At 51.7% G+C, this 18,561-nt stretch overlaps 7 protein-coding genes across 7 annotated transcripts; 6 read left to right on the top strand and 1 right to left on the bottom strand.

Moving 5' to 3' along the window:
* Positions 1-3,094: 3,094 nt before the first annotated feature.
* Positions 3,095-4,201, top strand: VFPPC_05310 (hypothetical protein; the record flags this gene model as incomplete). The annotated part of the gene is made up of 1 exon (XM_018284528.1): positions 3,095-4,201. One exon carries the CDS (start codon positions 3,095-3,097, stop codon positions 4,199-4,201), a length of 1,107 nt encoding a protein of 368 aa, XP_018146064.1.
* Positions 4,202-5,115: 914 nt separating this feature from the next.
* On the top strand, positions 5,116-6,204 carry VFPPC_05309 (lactonohydrolase; the record flags this gene model as incomplete). Its single annotated transcript, XM_018284527.1, has 1 exon — positions 5,116-6,204. One exon carries the CDS (start codon positions 5,116-5,118, stop codon positions 6,202-6,204), a length of 1,089 nt encoding a protein of 362 aa, XP_018146063.1.
* Positions 6,205-7,193: 989 nt separating this feature from the next.
* VFPPC_17629 (hypothetical protein) lies at positions 7,194-7,638 on the top strand (the record flags this gene model as incomplete). Its single annotated transcript, XM_022429321.1, has 2 exons — positions 7,194-7,339; positions 7,452-7,638. 2 exons carry the CDS (start codon positions 7,194-7,196, stop codon positions 7,636-7,638), a joined length of 333 nt encoding a protein of 110 aa, XP_022285641.1.
* A 777-nt stretch (positions 7,639-8,415) lies between these two features.
* Positions 8,416-9,905, top strand: VFPPC_05308 (CRAL/TRIO domain-containing protein; the record flags this gene model as incomplete). Its single annotated transcript, XM_018284526.1, has 2 exons — positions 8,416-9,301; positions 9,370-9,905. The coding sequence occupies 2 exons, from the start codon at positions 8,416-8,418 to the stop codon at positions 9,903-9,905; spliced, it is 1,422 nt and encodes a 473-aa protein (XP_018146060.1).
* A 442-nt stretch (positions 9,906-10,347) lies between these two features.
* On the top strand, positions 10,348-11,638 carry VFPPC_13811 (hypothetical protein; the record flags this gene model as incomplete). The annotated part of the gene is made up of 3 exons (XM_018291583.1): positions 10,348-11,375; positions 11,483-11,541; positions 11,613-11,638. The coding sequence occupies 3 exons, from the start codon at positions 10,348-10,350 to the stop codon at positions 11,636-11,638; spliced, it is 1,113 nt and encodes a 370-aa protein (XP_018146059.1).
* A 903-nt stretch (positions 11,639-12,541) lies between these two features.
* VFPPC_05307 (amino acid transporter) lies at positions 12,542-14,122 on the top strand (the record flags this gene model as incomplete). Its single annotated transcript, XM_018284525.1, has 2 exons — positions 12,542-14,002; positions 14,066-14,122. 2 exons carry the CDS (start codon positions 12,542-12,544, stop codon positions 14,120-14,122), a joined length of 1,518 nt encoding a protein of 505 aa, XP_018146058.1.
* A 554-nt stretch (positions 14,123-14,676) lies between these two features.
* Positions 14,677-17,049, bottom strand: VFPPC_15930 (sugar porter (SP) family MFS transporter; the record flags this gene model as incomplete). Its single annotated transcript, XM_018293683.1, has 8 exons — positions 14,677-15,077; positions 15,135-15,239; positions 15,299-15,493; positions 15,554-15,946; positions 16,014-16,270; positions 16,348-16,508; positions 16,569-16,929; positions 17,009-17,049. 8 exons carry the CDS (start codon positions 17,047-17,049, stop codon positions 14,677-14,679), a joined length of 1,914 nt encoding a protein of 637 aa, XP_018146057.1.
* Between the last annotated feature and the right edge of the window lie 1,512 nt (positions 17,050-18,561).

Below are 18,561 nucleotides of genomic sequence, written 5' to 3'. Positions count from 1 at the left end.
CACGAGATTGGCCTATCGGGCTGCCGTTTTGCAATAAAGTTGAGTATGGACACCATCGGAGTTGCACCAATGCCGGTGGAGAAGAGTACTACAGGAGCATTTGACAAGTTCTTGGTGTCGAGACAGATGTGCCCTGCCGGATGGGACAACTCGAGTGTGTCGCCAATCATGACATTATCAACAATGTGATTCGAGACCGCTCCGGGCGGAGTCGCGTACGGGCAGGCATGTTTGTTGAGCTGACAGTCCATTGAGCCTTGATTCCGCTGCACCGTGATGCGGTAATAGTCTGGGTTTGGTGCTTCGCTGAGGGCGTACTGCCGAATTTGCTTGTGCTCCTTTCCGGCCGTCGCGACTCGGATGGAGACGTATTGGCCCGGCATGAACGCTGGCAAGGGTTTTCTATCCTGCGGTTTCAAATAGAGCGAAACCACATTTTCACCCTCGTGTACTCTATCAATAACCTCAAAGGGCCGCCAATCGGTCCAAGATCCAAACGTCTTGTATAGCTGTCTCTCCCTGGCGATAAACATGTTGGCAAGCATCCAATACGCATTACTCCAGGCCATTTTGGCATCCGGTGTCATGGACGGATCTAGGATGCCCGTGAATGCCTCCAACAGATACTTGCCCATGATCTTGTAGTGGTGAGGCTGCACACCCACAGAGCAGTGTTTCTGGCAGATGCGCTCCATCTTTGGTATCAGCTCGTATATGTGGCTCACGTTATTGGCAAATTGGATAATCAAGGACGCCATTGCTTTTGGTTGGAGTTTATTGTGCTGGTTAGCAGTATTGAAGTAGCTTCTAAGCTCCGGGTGGCCGCGCAACAGGCTTTGATAGAACGCTGCAATGATTTCCTCCCCTCGAGCGTTCAACGCCGGCACCGTTGCGCGGATCTTTTGACATTGTGAATAAGTGAGTGCCATGGCTGACGATGTGTGGTGAGAAGAGACAAGGAGAAGAAGTAGTGCCGCCGCAAATTGGACAATGTAGACTATCGGTGCAACATGTAAGTGGCCAAGAGCCTGGGGTATATCACATCGAGGTAGTACGACAGGAACGGCGATGACTGTCAACAACGGATATAAATGCTATTTATTTTACCACGACGCATTTCACGGTTACTTGGTCTCAACGTTTGCCGTTTCATTTCTTTTTCGCATACTTTGACTGAAAACTCTTGCCTGGCTCTCAGCTTTGCCAGCGTATCCACCATCGTACGAGTCTACTTTCCGCGGTTCCCGACAGCAGTTCAACAGGTGATTTCAGGGTGCAAATTACGTCATGCCAGATATCAGTCGACATTCAAGATAAAGAATCGCCGGCCCTATGTGCATTCTCTGCCTCAGCGGCACCGGCCCGGCTATCCAGCCCATGCAAGATCATGGAGCGATCGGCAACGTGGCACCTACCCGTGCCGCGAATAAGTGCATAAAAAGATTTCTAGGCAATGTCGGCAGAGCTCTGCATGTCTGTCCTGTCCTCGGTGAAGGCCGGGTGAGGTAGAGACCAGACTCTTCCAAGTAAATCCAATTCGCAGTTGGTACCACCAGTGGCTGTTGTTGAGCAGCCCAGTCGTTCTAGGACGAGTGACATTCCCGTCAAAACATCCAAGACTGGTTTCATGTGATGCTCTGGTGGTGTGGTCTGACCGAAAGGCAACTCCCGGCCAATTGTACCCTTATTGATGATAACGGAGTCATCTGGGTTACCCTATCTGCGTCTTATTTCAACCATGTTCAATTATAGATACCGGAACCACACCTCCAATCAGTTGGCTGTCGTTTTCTTGTTTCAATATTCGAATTCAGACTGTCATCTTACAGCCACATGGCTCATTTCAGTTAGGCCCCCCTGCCACGAGGTTACCTGGGCCGCAGCCTTCGGGATCATGTGTTTTCCTTTTGCAAGACATGTCAATGCAAATGTTTGAGGTAGAGTTTATCGGCTAGCTCGTGGGACACTGCCCAGGTTATAGTCAAAGGGTATGCTACAACCCCGACCAAAAGCAGCTATGCATGGGTTCGAGTCGACACAAGAAATGCGGCCAAAGTCAAGCTGCTAAGTCTGTGCCTTCTGGGCTTCATTTCTCTTTCATGGGACTGATCACTGGGTTGTTGGTCAAGTAACTCTTACCAAGGAGCCACATAGAACTCGATACACGACCGGCTTCACGGCTCCCGCACATTCTCCCAATTCAAAACTCTAAGCGACCTTGAGCAAATCGCCTAAACATAGCTCAAATACCAGAATTGGCACGGTCAGACATGGACCACTACTCGTGCCATGCAGTAGCGCAAATGCAACCCTGCCATTCCGGTGACATGACCCCTGAGCAATTTCACCAATCCATATCGCCGAATGTTCAACACGAATAAACTGTGGGCTCATGATTCACATTTCTCCCCGGGCGTCAGTTGCAAGGCCTGGCCGGGTCAGAAGTTTGGAGTATAACTATGCCTGAAGAGTTATTCGAATCACAAAGCCAAGGTAGGCTCCTCCTGGCGCCTTCACATCGCCATTCGAGCATCGGCTTGTCTCCCTCCGAGTGGCTTGAAGAGACTTGCTGCGGCGTTGCACCGACCATGTTGAAACGCAGATCTGTGTAGATCAGTGTGCCCGCTTGCCGCCGCTTCTGGTTCATCTGGGTTGCTCACGGGCACCATTTTGTGGCAGGTCAAGGTTTGATTGCCAGCAGCCACACTGCACAAAACAGGTCTGGCGCTGGACAGGTTGCGCCATTGAGTTTAGTGAAGAAGGGGGCAAAAAGCAACAAAATGGATCAAAGCATCATTCCAGAGCCCGTGGCCATGACTAGCCCTGGCAAGGTTAAAAACAGAGGAAAAGGGAACGGCGGGACGGCAAAGACAAATCTCGTCAACCAGACCCGTCTTGAAAACTGAAAACTGAAAGCAGTGAGTAAGTAATAAACCGCATCGTCAGTCTTGATCAAACCCGCGGGCGTGGACACTCGGCGAATGGCTAGCGGAAACGACAAGCCATCCCCTACCATGATGTAAATATTCAGCTGAGCAACAACTCTCCCGGACATGAGGCTTCCTATAGCTGCGAGATTTCTTCTTGTGTTGCGATGAGCATTGACGGCCCTAACGACGACGACGGGCCTCTGGCTCAGTACCATTCGTTCTGGCTCGTCATCATCGTCTTCATCAGCATCGCGCTCTACAACGTGGTCGAGCTCAACTTTCTGATAGCAACCACATTCAAGAAATATCGAGGGCTGTACTTTTGGAGTTTTACTTGCTCGACATGGGGCGTCGCCTTGAATGCGGTCGGTTATCTGCTCCGACTTCTGCGCCCTGAACGGCTGGGCTACCTCAACGCGACGCTCATTTTGATCGGCTGGTGTTCCATGATTACCGGACAGTCGCTGGTGCTCTACTCACGATTGCACATTGTGCTGCATGATTCGAAGCGTCTGCACTTGGTTTTGGGCATGATTATTTTCAACGCAATCTGGCTGGGCATCCCGGTGATTGTCCTGGTCTACGGTACCAACTCGAACAACCCCACGCCGTTTACGAAGCCATACTCGATATTTGAAAAGTTACAACTGAGCGTCTTTTTCGTCCAAGAAGTCGTCATCTCCAGCCTGTACATTGTCGAAACGACGCGGCTGTTGAAAATGCAACGCGGCATCGGGTCCTCGGCAACCCGTCGAGTCATGGGCCATTTGATCTTGGTCAATATCTTTGTCGTGCTTCTCGACATCAGCATCCTGTGCCTTGAATTCACAGAACATTACAACATTCAAACCGCCTGGAAAGCTCTGGTATACAGTGTCAAGCTCAAGGCCGAGTTTAGCGTGCTCAATCGGTTGGTCGAGTTCTCGCAGCATTTGCGGTCCGGCCGTAACATGTCTGGAAACCCCGGCACCTCGAGCGATGTGGCTCTGGAGACATATCTTAGGAATGCGTCACAGGCACCAATTGGAGCAGAGTACAGCATGGAAGTCACCGCAGAGCGACCTTGCGAATCGAGTTCGCGCCCCTTGGGTGGTGTCGTCAAGACCACTGCAGTGACTGTAAGCCACGGGCGAAGGCAGTTGACGCCGACTCGATCGTCAACGGGGGCAAATAGTCTGGACGGCGCGCGGGGAGGCACGGCGGAGGAGGCGCACGATGTCGATGGCACGTCGTCATTGTCTTCAGAAGCACACTTGGCACGGAAACGGTAGCTAGCTAGGGTTGACAGCAGAAGGCGATATGCAAATCAACTATTCGGTAAAGAAAAAAAGAATAAAAGAGGACTCAACCCACTGGGCGGGTTTCTCTCCGTCCCTGACGAGTGAAGTACCAGTTGACATGTATGCGAGATGTAAAAGAGGGGTTAAACTGTCCATCAAATGGTCTTCAACGTGGTAAAGTATTTGATCTACAACAACACCGCAATAACAGCGCTGCAAGGGGTCAAGTAGTATCGGGCACCGGAGTCTGCTCCATCAGCTCACATCCAACTCGGTGAGTCTATGGCCGAACTTGCACCATATTGAGGTCAAGTCTACTTTGTGACCGCGAGGTTTGCCTGACATGAGCAGAAGTTCTTCTCACTTTGAGCATGCAGTCCCACCATGATGCAACTTTCCGCCGCCACGCGCCCGCCATTGCATCCACGTCCGGCCAAACCAAGTTTAGCAATGCAGAATGGCTAGTTCCGTGGAAAACAGTGAACTGCCGAAACAAAAGTACAATTGTTAACGGCAGAAGTGTCGGTGTGGACTCTTTCAAGAGAGTCAACCCTCCCACTAAATCTTGGGACAGTGAACCTGGTATTTCTTTCCAATGTCATGGGTTGTTGTACCAGCGGCATCTTCCAGAACAAGTTGACACGATCCTGCATGGCGGGCGGGGTTTAGACGATACCAAAACCTGACTGACCTACTAGATCAAACTTTACGCGGACTGCATGCCGAAATTCAAATGGCAAGCTGCGGAACAACTGTGAACATTGAATGATAAAAAGACACAAGAATCGGTCGTCTCGGTGCGGGCATTTGCTAGGCCGATGCCACAGTTTGCGGACCAACTCATTACGGCCCTGCTTCCCTTGTCATTTGAATACATTTCGCAAACAGTTATCGGGAGCTACAACATGGCGCTGGTTAACATCAGCTTGCTGGCTGCGGCTACCGATGCCAGCTACTTTACTCACTTGTCACCTCAAGCCGCCAACACCACGGAGCCGGCCATCTCCTTGAGGTCGTATCATCCAGACTTCTACAACGTAATCGGTCACGGTGCAAAGGCCCGAAAAGTGTGGGATCTGCCGTGGGAAGCCTTTCACGAAGCTGGCATCTACAACCGCCGAGATAACTCCTTATACATCACGTCCAACTACAAGAGTCTGGACGACAACATTAACGTGACCGTTGTCAGCCTTGACTCGGAAGACTATCCGTATAAAAGCACTCAATTTCCCAATCTGGCAATGGCAAATGGCGGCACGTCATACTATCCGCCGGGAGCAAACCACAGCCAAACTCCTCCGATGCAGGTGTACTGCGACGAGGGAGACTTTGAGCACTACTCGCAGCTGCTCGCCGTGGACCCAAACACAAACAAGTCCAAACCTCTGTTGACGAATTTCCTCGGACGCAACTTTTCATCGCTCAATGACGTCCGGCAGCACCCTCAGACGGGAGATCTGTGGTTTACCGACGCCGACTACGGATACTTTCAGCACTTTCGATCGGAGCCAACCCAACCGAAGCAGGTATACCGTTTTGAACCAAGCACGGGCATTGTGCAAGTGGTGGCAGACGGCTTTGTGCAGCCAAACGGTTTAGAGTTTTCGCCCGATCTGAAGACGCTGTACGTTTCCGACACGGGCGCCCAGCAGTTCAAGAAGGTGCTCACGCAGCCGGCTACGATATACTCGTACGATGTCATCGACAAGAAGCGTCTCGCCAACAGAAGGACGTTTGCATGGGCAGACGCCGGGTTTCCTGATGGAGTGCATTGCGACACTCGCGGCAACGTTTGGGCGTCTTGTGGCGACGGGGTGCACATTTGGAACTCGCATGGCATCTTGCTGGGCAAAATCTTTGTTGGAGAAATGAGCAACAATTTGGCCTTTGCCCCGGGCAAGGTGTTTGTGTTTGCAAATTCTCGGCTGTGGGTTGTAGAGAATATCAAGGCACAAGGGAGGGAGGTGTGTCGAGATTTCGGCGTAGGTTGTTAGTAGCTGTCTGTGGTTTTTGCACAATGGGCAGCACAATTACTTGTCACTTTTTATACCATGATATGTATGGTCCAGGTGCGTATTCCGTGTGGTGTCCCTGTCACAGGTTTGTTGGTCGTCTGTCCCCTTGGCGAAACGGCAGACCCCCGGCCACCACACGGCTCGGGCAAGACTCCTAGATCGTATAACGGGCCGTGATTAGCGTGATAGAATGGACATTTATTTGATACCATGTGTTGGTCGCACAACCCTATAGTGGAAGCCTACTATCAGAGTATCGCAGGCGGTTGGTAAAGTCGCAGTGTCATGAGAGAATTAGCAGCCGAGGCAGAAGATGAGACGATGGAGATCCAAAGTCCAATGTCTACCCAGCTACCCACGGCACTTGGCGCAACAAGACGGTCGCGATAAGAGCCACATCGGGTTGGGTTTTGTTCTGAAACTGCTAGTGTCATCTGTGGTCTTGAGTTGGAGGTGCTCCATATCAGCAGCCAGAGGCTCCATAACATACAAAAGGTTGCCAATGCTGGGGACCGAAAATGGATGTCGAGGACATGTGCAGCCGACGGGGGCAATGGCTCCCTGTCAGCAACAGGTGAGCCGAAACTCGATACCAACGAGCTGCTGGCCGAGATGGCGAACCGCTAGCTTCCGGTGAATCCCACGAAAAAAGTGGAAACTTGATAGAGAAAAGAGGGATTGATGCGCAAGATATAGACGGCGGCGTCAGAAGTGTCTAGGGAGTAGATTCTTTTCGGCACAAGATGCGATACAATGCGGCGGCGCGCGGCGTGTGGGGTGGCGAAATGGCTTCCTAGAAATAATCGAAAATAGGGGCACACATGAAATTTAATAAAGAAGGGACGGATTGATTGCGTGAATCTTGGTTGAGCCGTGCCCGCGTCAGATAGCCTTCACATGGTGTCATGGACAAGGACCATCGTCGGTTCTGGGGTGGGTTGCGGTTGTGATTGTGATTGAGGGGCTGGATGGGGATGGGGATGGATGGGGATGGATGGGGATGTGGATTTTACTGTGGATGGACTAGAGTTGCTTCTTCATCAATCTGCACCAGACAAGACCAAACAAGACCAGACAGTCAAACAAAGACAAGGAGATCCGCGCCTCGTTCCCCGCACTCGAGTAAGTTAGACCAGACTTGATTAGCTTGACATGGACTGATTATTGGACAGATCATGGCCTTGGAGCAAACCACAGCTGAAATTGAGCCCTTGATGTTGGACCAGACCGTCAAGGACGGCCCAAAATGAACAAAAATCTCCCCGCATCAGATTCAGACTCACTCAAACTAGACGATGTCCTTTTCCCCCGCCGCCTCCGCCTCCAACATCCATGACATTGTTCCCCAACAATCGAGTATCCAATGACGCGCATTTCAGGCTAGTCTTTATCCAATCGCAAGCTTGTCCTTAAAATTTGGTGTGCCTTGGTGCATTTCAAGGGCCACCAAACAGCACCCAGAAAGGATCCTCAGAGGCACCAAGAGGAACCAAAAGGGCACCAGTTGACACCAGTTTGACACCAAAATGGCACAAAGACCAATTCCCAAGCGCACACCCTCTCGTCAATCACATTGGCGTGCCTCGGTAGCCTCCTTGTGCGGCCCCCTTTCATATGCACATGCTTGACCATCTGACTTTGTTATAAATCCCTGTGCCTGGATGTCTTGATTTGAATCACTCTCCAGAGGTGATTTGTTGTGAAAATCTCGAGTTGTTGCGACAGATATACACTCTCTTGGCAGTTGGACACGAATTTTATTTGAGTCCTCACCCCGCAAAGTAAAAAGACTCGCGATCCGACGACGCAAAGGCTATTTGCGCCTTGTATCTGCACAGGTTCGTTGATATGCATCTTTTCCCATTGCAACTCTGGACCTCAAATCGAAACGTCAACACAAGACAACTGATCAACTGGTCTCCCCCACTCTTGTCCCGCACCTCCAAAGACTGCGCCCGCTTACGCTTGTTTCGTTGCCACATGCACCTTTTGTTTCCATTTGGGCTCTTTTTATGAAAAGTCGCTCTCTTCATTTTTGAATCTTGTCGTTTTCTATTCTGTTTTGTCTAGTTTTGTTTTCGCGTTCATGTGCGTGATTCCTCGACGGCTTCAATTCCAGTAACTAATGCGTGTTGCGACCAGTTGCAAGTTTTTTCCACGACTCTACAAATCAGACACTCATTCCACACAATGGCATCCCCAGTTCCCGACGGCCATGTTGGCAACCTGACGACCGAGCAAGAGGCCAAGCTGCGCGAGCTCTGGCAGACCGTCTTCAAGCTCTATGACGTGCTTCAGGAGCACGCCCAGAAAAAAGCTGCCGCGCCCGCGCCGCAGACCGAATCTCCCAAGAAGTCTCGCTTCGGTCTTTTCGGAGGATGGAAAGCCTCTGACGCCGCTGCTACTCCCGCGATCCCCGAGGAGGCCCTCAAGCTCATCGCCTGCGACGAGGAAGACAAGTTTGGCCTGGTCAAGCAGTTCCAGCAGGTCATTGCCACGCAGACCCCAGACTCGCTTCGCGCCATGGTCCTCGGGTCCGTCAAGCATGAGCACCCCGATGCCCTGGCCCTGCGATTCCTGCGCGCCCGCAAATGGGATGTGAACCGCGCTTTGGTCATGATGTTCTCCGCCATGAACTGGAGACACAACGAGGCCAAGGTTGACGACGACATCCTGGCCAATGGCGAGGAGGTGCTTGTCAATGATGAGGAACACGGCCAGGTCAAGAGCAAGGCCCTGGCTCGCGATTTCATGAAGCAGATTCGCACCGGCAAGAGCTTCATCCACGGCACGGACCGAGAGAACCGCCCCATCAGCTACGTCAGAGTCCGTCTGCACAGAGCGTCTGATCAGTCGGTCGAAAGTCTCGAGAGATATACCACGTACCTCATTGAGACTGCTCGTCTTGCCTTGACGCCACCGGTTGAGACGGCCACTCTCATTTTCGACCTCAGCAGCTTCACTCTGGCCAACATGGATTACGTTCCCGTCAAATTCATCATCAAGTGCTTCGAGGCCAACTACCCCGAGTCTCTCGGCGCCATTCTCATCCACAACGCCCCATGGGTGTTCAAAGGTATACATCCCCGCACTGATCTACCATGCTCTCGCTTTTCAGTCTCCAACTAACATGGTCACCAACAGGCATTTGGAAGGTCATCTCGGCCTGGCTTGACCCCGTTGTCGCCGCCAAGGTGCACTTCACCTACGGCCGCAAGGACCTCGAGGAGTTTATCCACCCGTCACAAATCATCAAGGAGCTCGGAGGCGACGAGGAATGGGACTACTCTTATGAAGAGCCCGTGCCCGGCGAGAACGACGCCATGAAGGACACTGCCGCGAGAGACACGCTTCAAAAGGCCAGAGAAGACCTCGCCAACCAGTTTGAGACGACAACGAAGCAGTGGATCGAGAACCCCGAAGGCGACAAGGCCGCTGAGCTCAAGGCCAAGAGAGAAAGCATCGCCACACAACTTCGAGAGAACTTCTGGAAGCTGGACAAGTACGTGCGATGCCGTTCGCTGTACGACAGACAGGGCAACATCCGCCCGGGACAAAAGACCGTCTGGTACCCCGAGACGGCCGAGAAGACGGCCATTGATACCACCGTCCCAAGCGGCACCATTGAGCAGATTGAAAACGCCCCCAACGTCGCTGCCACCACCCAAGTTACCGCATAGATTGGCCGGCAAGTGTACAACAGTAATTTTTACGGCTAGAGACGGTATTTATGACTAGAGAAAACGTTTCTGTTAGAATGTGCACCACGCCTTTTATGTCAAGATGTGTTTGACATCATTTTATGGTCCTTGTTCTGTCTTTTTTTTTTTTTTTTGGTAGTTACATTTGAATACAAATATACCCTTTTCCCAACAGCTCGCATGATGCATCTCGGAGCGTGACATATGAATAAGGAAATGCCCGACGCCAAGACCATAACCGGGCTTGATGCTTACCAGCCTGTCAGCTGTCAGATGTCAACGTCCAATTGAAAAGAAATAAAATGCAGGGGTCTGTCATCCAGGCCAGCCGAAAAACACCAAATAAACGAGGGAAACCAACTCGAGTTGTTTGGCTCACTTGTCACAAACAAGGTTATCCACAACCCCCTTTGACGCCATTATGGGTGCTCTTTTTTCTCGTCCTGGTCACGATGCCAATACCCTCTCGCTTGGTCTCTTTGAGGCTGGCAATACATCGTCCATCAATAGCCCCACGATTGCCCCGTATCTTGGCATAAATACGGGCGTCTACAATGGCATCAACACCAGCAGTCTTCCGCCCATACCCTTGGAGTGGATTGTATCTCCGATGCACGGATCGGGTGCATGTCCCAGCGACGCACGGATTGCGACGTGGTTAGCCGTCACGGAGGCCATCATTACATGCATCGCGCTTCTCGCCGCCTATCGGCCGTTTGTCCATGCGATTTCGCGCGGATACGTCGGAAACCGCATCAAAGATTCCATCTGGGTGACTTGGACCATTCCCCTTGCTTGCCAACTCACGGCCGATGCCATCATCGCTGGCGCTGTGGTTGGGCAGACTCCCGGCTACACCAACCTCAACAAGCTGCACATCTTCACAGTTTACATGGCGCGGCCGCGGTTCGCCTTTATTCTGATTGCGTGTCTGCGCTGTCTGGTGGCCGTCAAACGTCCCAGAAAGTTTGCCAAAACGACCATTGTCAAATACAAAACAGACGACGGAGTAGAGTTTCCGTACACAGACGCGTGGATCACAACAGCCGTGTCCGAGTTATTCCTCCTCATCATCTCGGCCATATTCACAGGCGTCACATGGCATCGGCTGCCGTCACAAAGCAAGCCGCGCGAGTTCATATCCGACCACGTCAGCTTTATATCCAGCGCCCCAGGCCTGATGCTACTCGTCGTCATAACCTTTGTTCCCATCTACAAGCGCTACGGAGAGGCATTTCCATTGGAGGGCCGGCGATATGAAACCTACAGACACTGGGGCGCTACCGTGAGCAGGGACGGGCGAGCCAGAGTTAGTGTAAAGAAGCAGAAGCAGCGAATTGTGTTGACGAAGCGTCTGGGTTGTGCACTGGCAGGTGGTGTGATTTTGGGATACATATCCCTGGTGCAATGGGCGTACTGGAATCGGTTCCTGCAAATGCCCGGCGTCTTGTGAGTACATGTATTTCTGAATTATGCTTTGGTGGCAAAGGGGAGAAGCAGCGCCACATCAAGCCTTGGCAACTAACTTTTTGGTTCTTCGTTTTTTCGTCACGCAGGTTTTGCCCGCCAAAGCTCATACAGTCTTCTGCTGTTTGGATTGTCTTTTCGACAGTGGGTACGTACGAGGCCGGATGTTGATATCAACAAGCTTTATCTCATTTCAGGCACAAACTAACTTTGCTCTAGGTATCTTGGCAGGGGCTGCGTCCTGAGTTGATCATGCAGCGGGTGCCAATGCGTCCACTCTATAGATATTGCCGGGTGCATTTTGTCAAAGATGGGGAATGCATGCCGCTCTGGTGATGCGACGCAACCAACCATGGCGAACATTGTGGTCACCACTACATGATTTCCGCAGCGTTGTTCATGCCAAGGTACTATATTATCGGGCTTGGCCAACAGGGCCTGGTCAACAGGCGCCTGGCTCAAAATTACACGCGGCGGTCCTGTTGCGGAGGACCAATCTTCAGCACCATGGGCATGACTAAATTCTGGAAATAAGCTATCAGAGGGCGGAACTCCCGATGTGCACTTGTGGAGTCGTCGCACCAGGACAAACTTTGCTAGCTCTTCTCCAACCAAACTGGGGTTTCTCCATGCTGGACGATGGCAGCATTGTGTGCGGTGCCTGGCCCAAAGGGAATGTTGAGGTCTGGTATTCTGAGACAACCCGAAGCTGTTACCGGCGTTGTCCTGAGAATGGCGACGAAAACAATGCAACCAGCTCTGCAGCAGCCCGACTGCTGTCCACAACTGTTAAGGGTCAACTGGTTCAATCAAGCGAAGAATAAACATTCAATTCATGTTCCCGTCATGGTGTCAATTACATATTACATAAGAGACCCTGTCCCGGTCGCCCCGTTGCCGGCCACATCTGATCTGCTATCTTTCCCATATGGAGTCTGGTGTGTGAATGACTCGGCTTTCCACGGCCCTCATCAAAAATACGGACGAGCAAAAAAAAAAATTCTTCATGTCGTATATGTCACCCCGTTAGCTAATTGATGACTTCTCCCACCAGTTTAGTTCCATCCAAACTTTCTTCTTTCAAGCGTTGCAGTCATCCTTTTTGTCGCTCAAGTTGACGGCGATACTCGCGTGTGCCCTTTTTCGCCATGGCTGAACAAACCGCCATCATGAATACCGACCAATGCACCCCTGCCACGGGCGCCTCCAAAGGCCAAGAACAATCTTCATCTTCGGCCAGTCCCGACATCGGAAAACCATCTGCCGCGACGCCACAGACTGAGCCCTCAAGCCATGCCCATGCACACCTGCAAGCCCAAGCCGTTGCCGACAACGACATTTTCGCAGAGACGAGCGAGGAATTGGACCAGGACCGCCTCAAAAGAATTGCAGCGGCCGGAAATGCCCATTTCCACCGTCTGGGATGGAAGCGGCTGGCCATCGTCACCATTGTCGAGGCCATCGCTTTGGGTGCTCTCAGCCTGCCAGCGGCGTACCACACCCTTGGCATGTTTGCCGGCGTCTTTCTCACAATCACACTGGGACTGATTGCCATCTTTACCAGCTGGATCGTCGGCCAGGTCAAGCTCAAGTTTCCAGAGACGGCCAGTTATGCGGATGCAGGCCGCCTGCTGATGGGTCGCTTTGGCTATGAAGTCTTTGGTGCCGCCCTGGTGCTTGAACTGGTCATGGTTGTGGGATCGCATGCCCTCACCGGCAGCATTGCTCTTGGAGATCTCAACGATGGCCGTACGTGCTCGATTGTCTTCTCGGCCGTGTCTGCCATCATTCTGCTCATCTTGGCCATCCCGCCGTCCTTCTCAGAGGTTGCCATCCTCGGGTACATTGACTTTGGCTCCATTGTCGCCGCTGTCGGGATAACCATCATTGCCACGGGAATCCAGGCCAGCGAGAGTCCTGGGGGTCTCTCTGGCGTCGAGTGGTCGGCCTGGCCAAAGGATGACGTGACGTTTTCACAGGCTTTTGTTGCTGTTAGCAACATCATCTTTGCCTTTAGCTTCGCCATTGGGCAATTCTCCTTCATGGACGAGATGCACACGCCTACCGACTACATGAAGTCCATCTGGGCGTCTGGCTTTATCCAAATTGCCATTTACACCCTCACTGGTGCGCTGTGCTATGCCTTTATCGGGCCCTCTGTCAAGTCGCCTGCTCTCCTTTCGGCCGGCCCGCTCATCTCCAAGATTGCTTTTGGAATTGCCCTCCCCGTCATCTTCATCTCTGGCTCCATCAATTCCACCGTCGCCCTCCGCTATATCCACGGTCGAATGTTTAAGAATTCCGTCAACCGATACATCAAGACCCCCATGGGCTGGGCCACCTGGATTGGTCTTGTGATTGCCTTTACCATTGTCGCCTGGGTCATTGCCGAAGCCATCCCCATCTTCTCCGACCTGCTCTCGCTGGCGTCGGCGCTCTTCGTGTCTGGATTCTCTTTCTGGATTCCCGCCATAATGTGGTTCAAGCTGCTTTGCCCTGGAAAGTGGTATTCCAAGGAGAACCTGCCCATTAGCATCGGCAGCGTTGTGGCATTCATCATTGGCGCCGTGACACTGGTTGCGGGCACGTATTCCACCATTGTTGACATTGTAAGTCTGAATTCTCTCATTTGCGCTAACCACATTTAGCTGACTTCGATTGTTTTATCACAGATCAAGGAGACGAATGACGGCTCAGCCCACAGTCCGTTTGCTTGCCGGTCGAGCTGAGTGACGGGCAGCTCAATGACTGCCGCGGTCGTGGAGTGTGTACTATTACATCACTGTATCATATCCTTTTAAGCAGAATAGAACCAGCATATATGTTTCACAGACTCTGCAATCTTCTTCAATCGGTAGCCGGAAATCACCTACTCTCCTGTGACCCCGAGTGTTTGTTTGGCGGATGTGCAAGGGTGGCAGATGGACCGCAAGTTGTTCATAACGAAGCTGCGAATTCCATCGTGTTTGGCACTGTAAATAAGATGCAGTTCAGGTAGTATATTCACTGTAAAACTATGTCCTTTAAGAGAGGCTACAGCCTACCTCATTCACAATTGCAGCTACATTACCAACCAAAGCGAGTGGATGCAGTCTAGTCAGACTGAACACTGAGCCCAAACACGAGGATATCTCGAAAGCATAAACACATTAGCGCAACGAAAGAAAGGTAACCAAGACCAGATTCAATTCCCACTCCTGCTGCCGCTTCACCTGGTGTCAATCATTGTCATGAACCGAGTCAACAGCTCCTACCTGAGCCTGTCGCACAGATCCATGACAACTCACGCCTTCACAGCACCCTGGGTATGATCGCGGTACAGCGGCGGGCATGTTTCGTTTCGACGCCAGAGAAACCATCGTCTAAACCACCATGGGAGCACCGTTTGCAGCTGATACCGCGCATGTGTGCGATCGGGCACGGCAAAGACATAGTCGAGCTCTTCCAGCGTCTTTTGTTTCGTCTCGGGCACAAACAAAAAGATGAGCACCAGGGCCACCAGGTTGAGGCCAGCGTAGAACCCAAACGCTCCCGTCGGGCTCATGGCAATAAGCATGCGAGGGAAAGTGAGTGAGAGCACAGAGGCCCAAAAGTTGTTTGTCGCCACGGCCCAGGACATGCCAATTTCACGATGGGATAGAGGAAACACTTCGGCCGAGTACATGAACGGCACGGGGCCCTCGCCTAGGCAAACCTGATCAGCGTCTTGTCCGTGTTTTGTTTTTCGTCAGGGTTGCTTACCTGGAGAATAAAAGGCGGCAAAGAGATAGACAAATGTGGCGACGGAGGCGATTCGTGCCGTGCTGTTTTCGACGCCTTTGTCGATCAAGTAGCAGAGACCGGCGACTTTACGCATCTGAATTAGTACTGGATATCCAATATGCCACGAGAAATTAGCAACATACCAAGAAGCGTCCAAAACATGTTGGGAAATGTAAAGAGTAGCAGTGCTCGTCGACCAAACGTATCAATAGTCCACACCGCAGGCCAGGCAAAGAGGAAGTTGATCAAGCCAAATCCAAAGCTTGCCCAAAGAGCAGTGTAATCATCGATACCACTTTGCTTGAAAATCGTACTGCTGTAAAAGGCAATGATGTTTACTGTGACGGGTTAGCTCAACAAGTCTCATTTTCCCTCTTGGGGCCGGCACAGTGACCTACTTCCACACATTTGCTGCGCAATCATGACTATTCCAGACGCCCACGTCGCGCGACGGACACGAGGAATGGTGAATAACTCGACAAACCGGGTAAAGACACTGCTGGTAACCTTGAGGCCGGCCTCCTTGACGAGCTCATCTTCCTGCTCCAGGAGGCAGTTGATGTAGAACAGGTCTCTGGCCGCCTGCATGGGTGTGTGCCGGAGCTTCAGCAGAGATTTCCACGCCTGGTCATATCGCTTCTTCTTCATGCACCATCGAGGACTCTCCGGGCAAAAGTAAACCCCAATGACCAGAGGGACTGCAGGAATAAAGGCAGAGGCAAATTGCAGGCGCCAGGCGATCTCGCCAGACTTTCCAACCGCCAGATTTGCGCAAGTACCCAAGAAGATTCCTGGCAAAGAAACCACTGGGTCAGTATCCGTAACAACCATTGCACACGGACGGGATTGCCGACTTACCAAAAGCCGTCCACATCTGCCACGACATGACCAGGCCGCCACGGATAATGGCTGGTGCGTTTTCAGCCGAGAAGACGGGCACCGTGACCTCTTTCAAACCCATGCCAATGCCAAGGAGCATTCTGGACGCTGCCAGTTGTCCCCAAGTCTGCGATACGCCCATGCCAAAGGGGGCGATTAGAGAAAAGATGGCAGCAATGAAAATAACACCTCGACGGCCAAGCCAGTCATTCAAGGGATCAGAAATCCAGCCAGCACTATAAGGCAGGTGAGCTGTCATGAGCCAGCCAAGACCACGACGGACCAACAAAGGTCAGTTTGAATGTGTACTTACAAGAGACAAATCGTAATGTAGGGCATCGAATTGACAAATCCAATGATCCAACTGTTCTTGGCGCAATCGCCTTCGTTGGCTACTGGGCCACATGACGAGCCCGCAGTGTCAGGGATGCCCAATGCCACTGGGAAGCTCAGATTCGCTCCATTGGAGCCAGTCTATGAAGGATTCTGATTAGTTGATCATGTGTGTATGGGTGAGCGAGGGCATTCACTTACTTGATCCCATCCTTGAATGGCTGCAGCGATTGAATTGAGGATAATTGTATAGTACAATGGCCAAGGTTGCCTCCAACGGTGCGTCACCTCCTCGCGGAGGGCTGTCTTGTCAGACTCGTCCAATTCCTCAAGAGACTCGAATCCAGCAGGGTTCTGCGCGACAAGTGCACCTTTTCTCAGAAGAGGAAGAACGTCTTCTGGAAGGCCCTTGTCTTGGTGGAAGCGAGCGACCCTTTCGAGGAGCTCTTCTCTTGAGATGTCTTTGAGCGGATTCTCGATTTCGCCCTCAATATTCTCAACCAGACTGACTCGTCTGCGATGTGATGCCTCCTTTTCAACTACATGGTCCTCTGCTTCGACACTGCTCACAGGTGCGTTAGCAGGTGTGTTGACAAGGTCATCTAGGCGAGAGTAATAATGAAGAGTTTTGATATACGCACCCATTCGTTGCGACGACTTTTTCTGGTTCCTCAGAGGCCATGATGAGTTATGGTTTTCGACACCTTATGAATTTGGCGTTGCAATAGTCTTCCGCACTGTTGGGAGTTTTTTTTTCCTTTAGGGTCCCTCTGGGTATTATACCCCAGTTTCAAGTGCTCAGTAACTCTGCCGAGTATATAAGCAAAGCCGAAAGGGGCCAAGAATCTGAGGATCGAACCACATTTTGCTTGTTTTCTTGACAGAGAAGTCAATTAAACAACAAGGCGCCACATCACGCAGGTGGCTGCATTTGGGGTAAGAGTGAGGAGGAGGGGGGGAAACGTCCACCGCCAAGCCTAACTCATTATTACACAAGCTTCCCGTCTGAATTGAGCTAGTTTCCTGTGATACAACGGCAGTTGGGCCTATTACACTGCATCGCCAACCACCCTTTCCGGGGTTTCGCAGTGCTGGAGCTGCAGTCAGAACCGGATGTGGTGCCATTGGAACCATATGACCACCGGAAAAGTTACAGCGAAACTCAAGACACGGTACCAACCAGGGGTAGGTTGCTGATACCACATTATCAGTCCCATTCGGGTTGCGCCGCCGCTTTGTCCCAACAGTCTGTTAGTGGACGATCTGTGAGTTGCATTTCGGAGGTGCCTCGCGAGTCACTCTGCAGTCTCAATCACAAACTACCCCACCAATACCAGAACTTGCAACATGCATCCATTCACAGAACGTTAGGCAGCAGCATTTCGTTGAGTCTCTGTGGGATTTGAAATTGGAGCTTGGGCGGGGGAGGGCAAAAGCAAGGAAACGCCGAGCATGGATCCCCCTTGACCAGCAACGCCACGTTTGTCAAACCACGGATGTAAGCCAAGTTTAGAGAATGGTCAAGCGCAATACGCTGCAATATGGTCCAGCTCTGGTGATGTCCTGATGCTAGGGGTTGAAGTTGAAATAGCTCGGCACTTGGTTCTCGATCTGCTCCACAACGCTCCCAACTCTCTTTTATCAACGGCATTGTTGTGCCACTAGCGTCAGTAAGCACCAGACGAACTGAGTGGAGTAGAGCATCCCGACTCTTGATGCTAGTCATGCATTGTCACAGTCCAGTCAAAGTCCAGTACTGTGTCTGGTAAACTCCAGTGAGCGGAAGGTTTCATAACCATGCAGAGATATGCATGCGACCAGGTTGAATTCTGCTGCCTAGCACAACACACCTCACCTGTCAGGAAAAGCGGACCGGTATGCTGTTGATATATGCAATTTCTTTCGTGTAACAGACGAAGCATTTGCTGCCAAGGTGAGGGGGGACGCTTGAGTTCCTCTCATACTTGACTGGTCGCCCGCTGCGAACTGTTTCGGGCAAAGAGAGTCTATTGAGATCGAGGCAAGGGGCTCCGTACTATCCGGAAATGAAGGCCTCGTGAGGAGAAGGTAAAAATATGATCGGACCCTTGCTGGAAGCACAGGTGTAAAGTGTCCGCAGCCTATCCGGTGGCCTATCCATGCAGGGAGATTGTCGCACCGGTGCCCAGACACCCAATCCACTTCATGGTGAGAC

This window comes from Pochonia chlamydosporia, chromosome 3 (genome assembly GCF_001653235.2).
Source record: "Pochonia chlamydosporia 170 chromosome 3, whole genome shotgun sequence".
In the NCBI taxonomy this organism is placed as follows: Eukaryota; Fungi; Ascomycota; class Sordariomycetes; order Hypocreales; family Clavicipitaceae; genus Pochonia; species Pochonia chlamydosporia.
The sequence above is the reverse complement of the archived record's forward strand: the minus strand, read 5'-3'. Positions and strand labels throughout refer to the sequence as shown.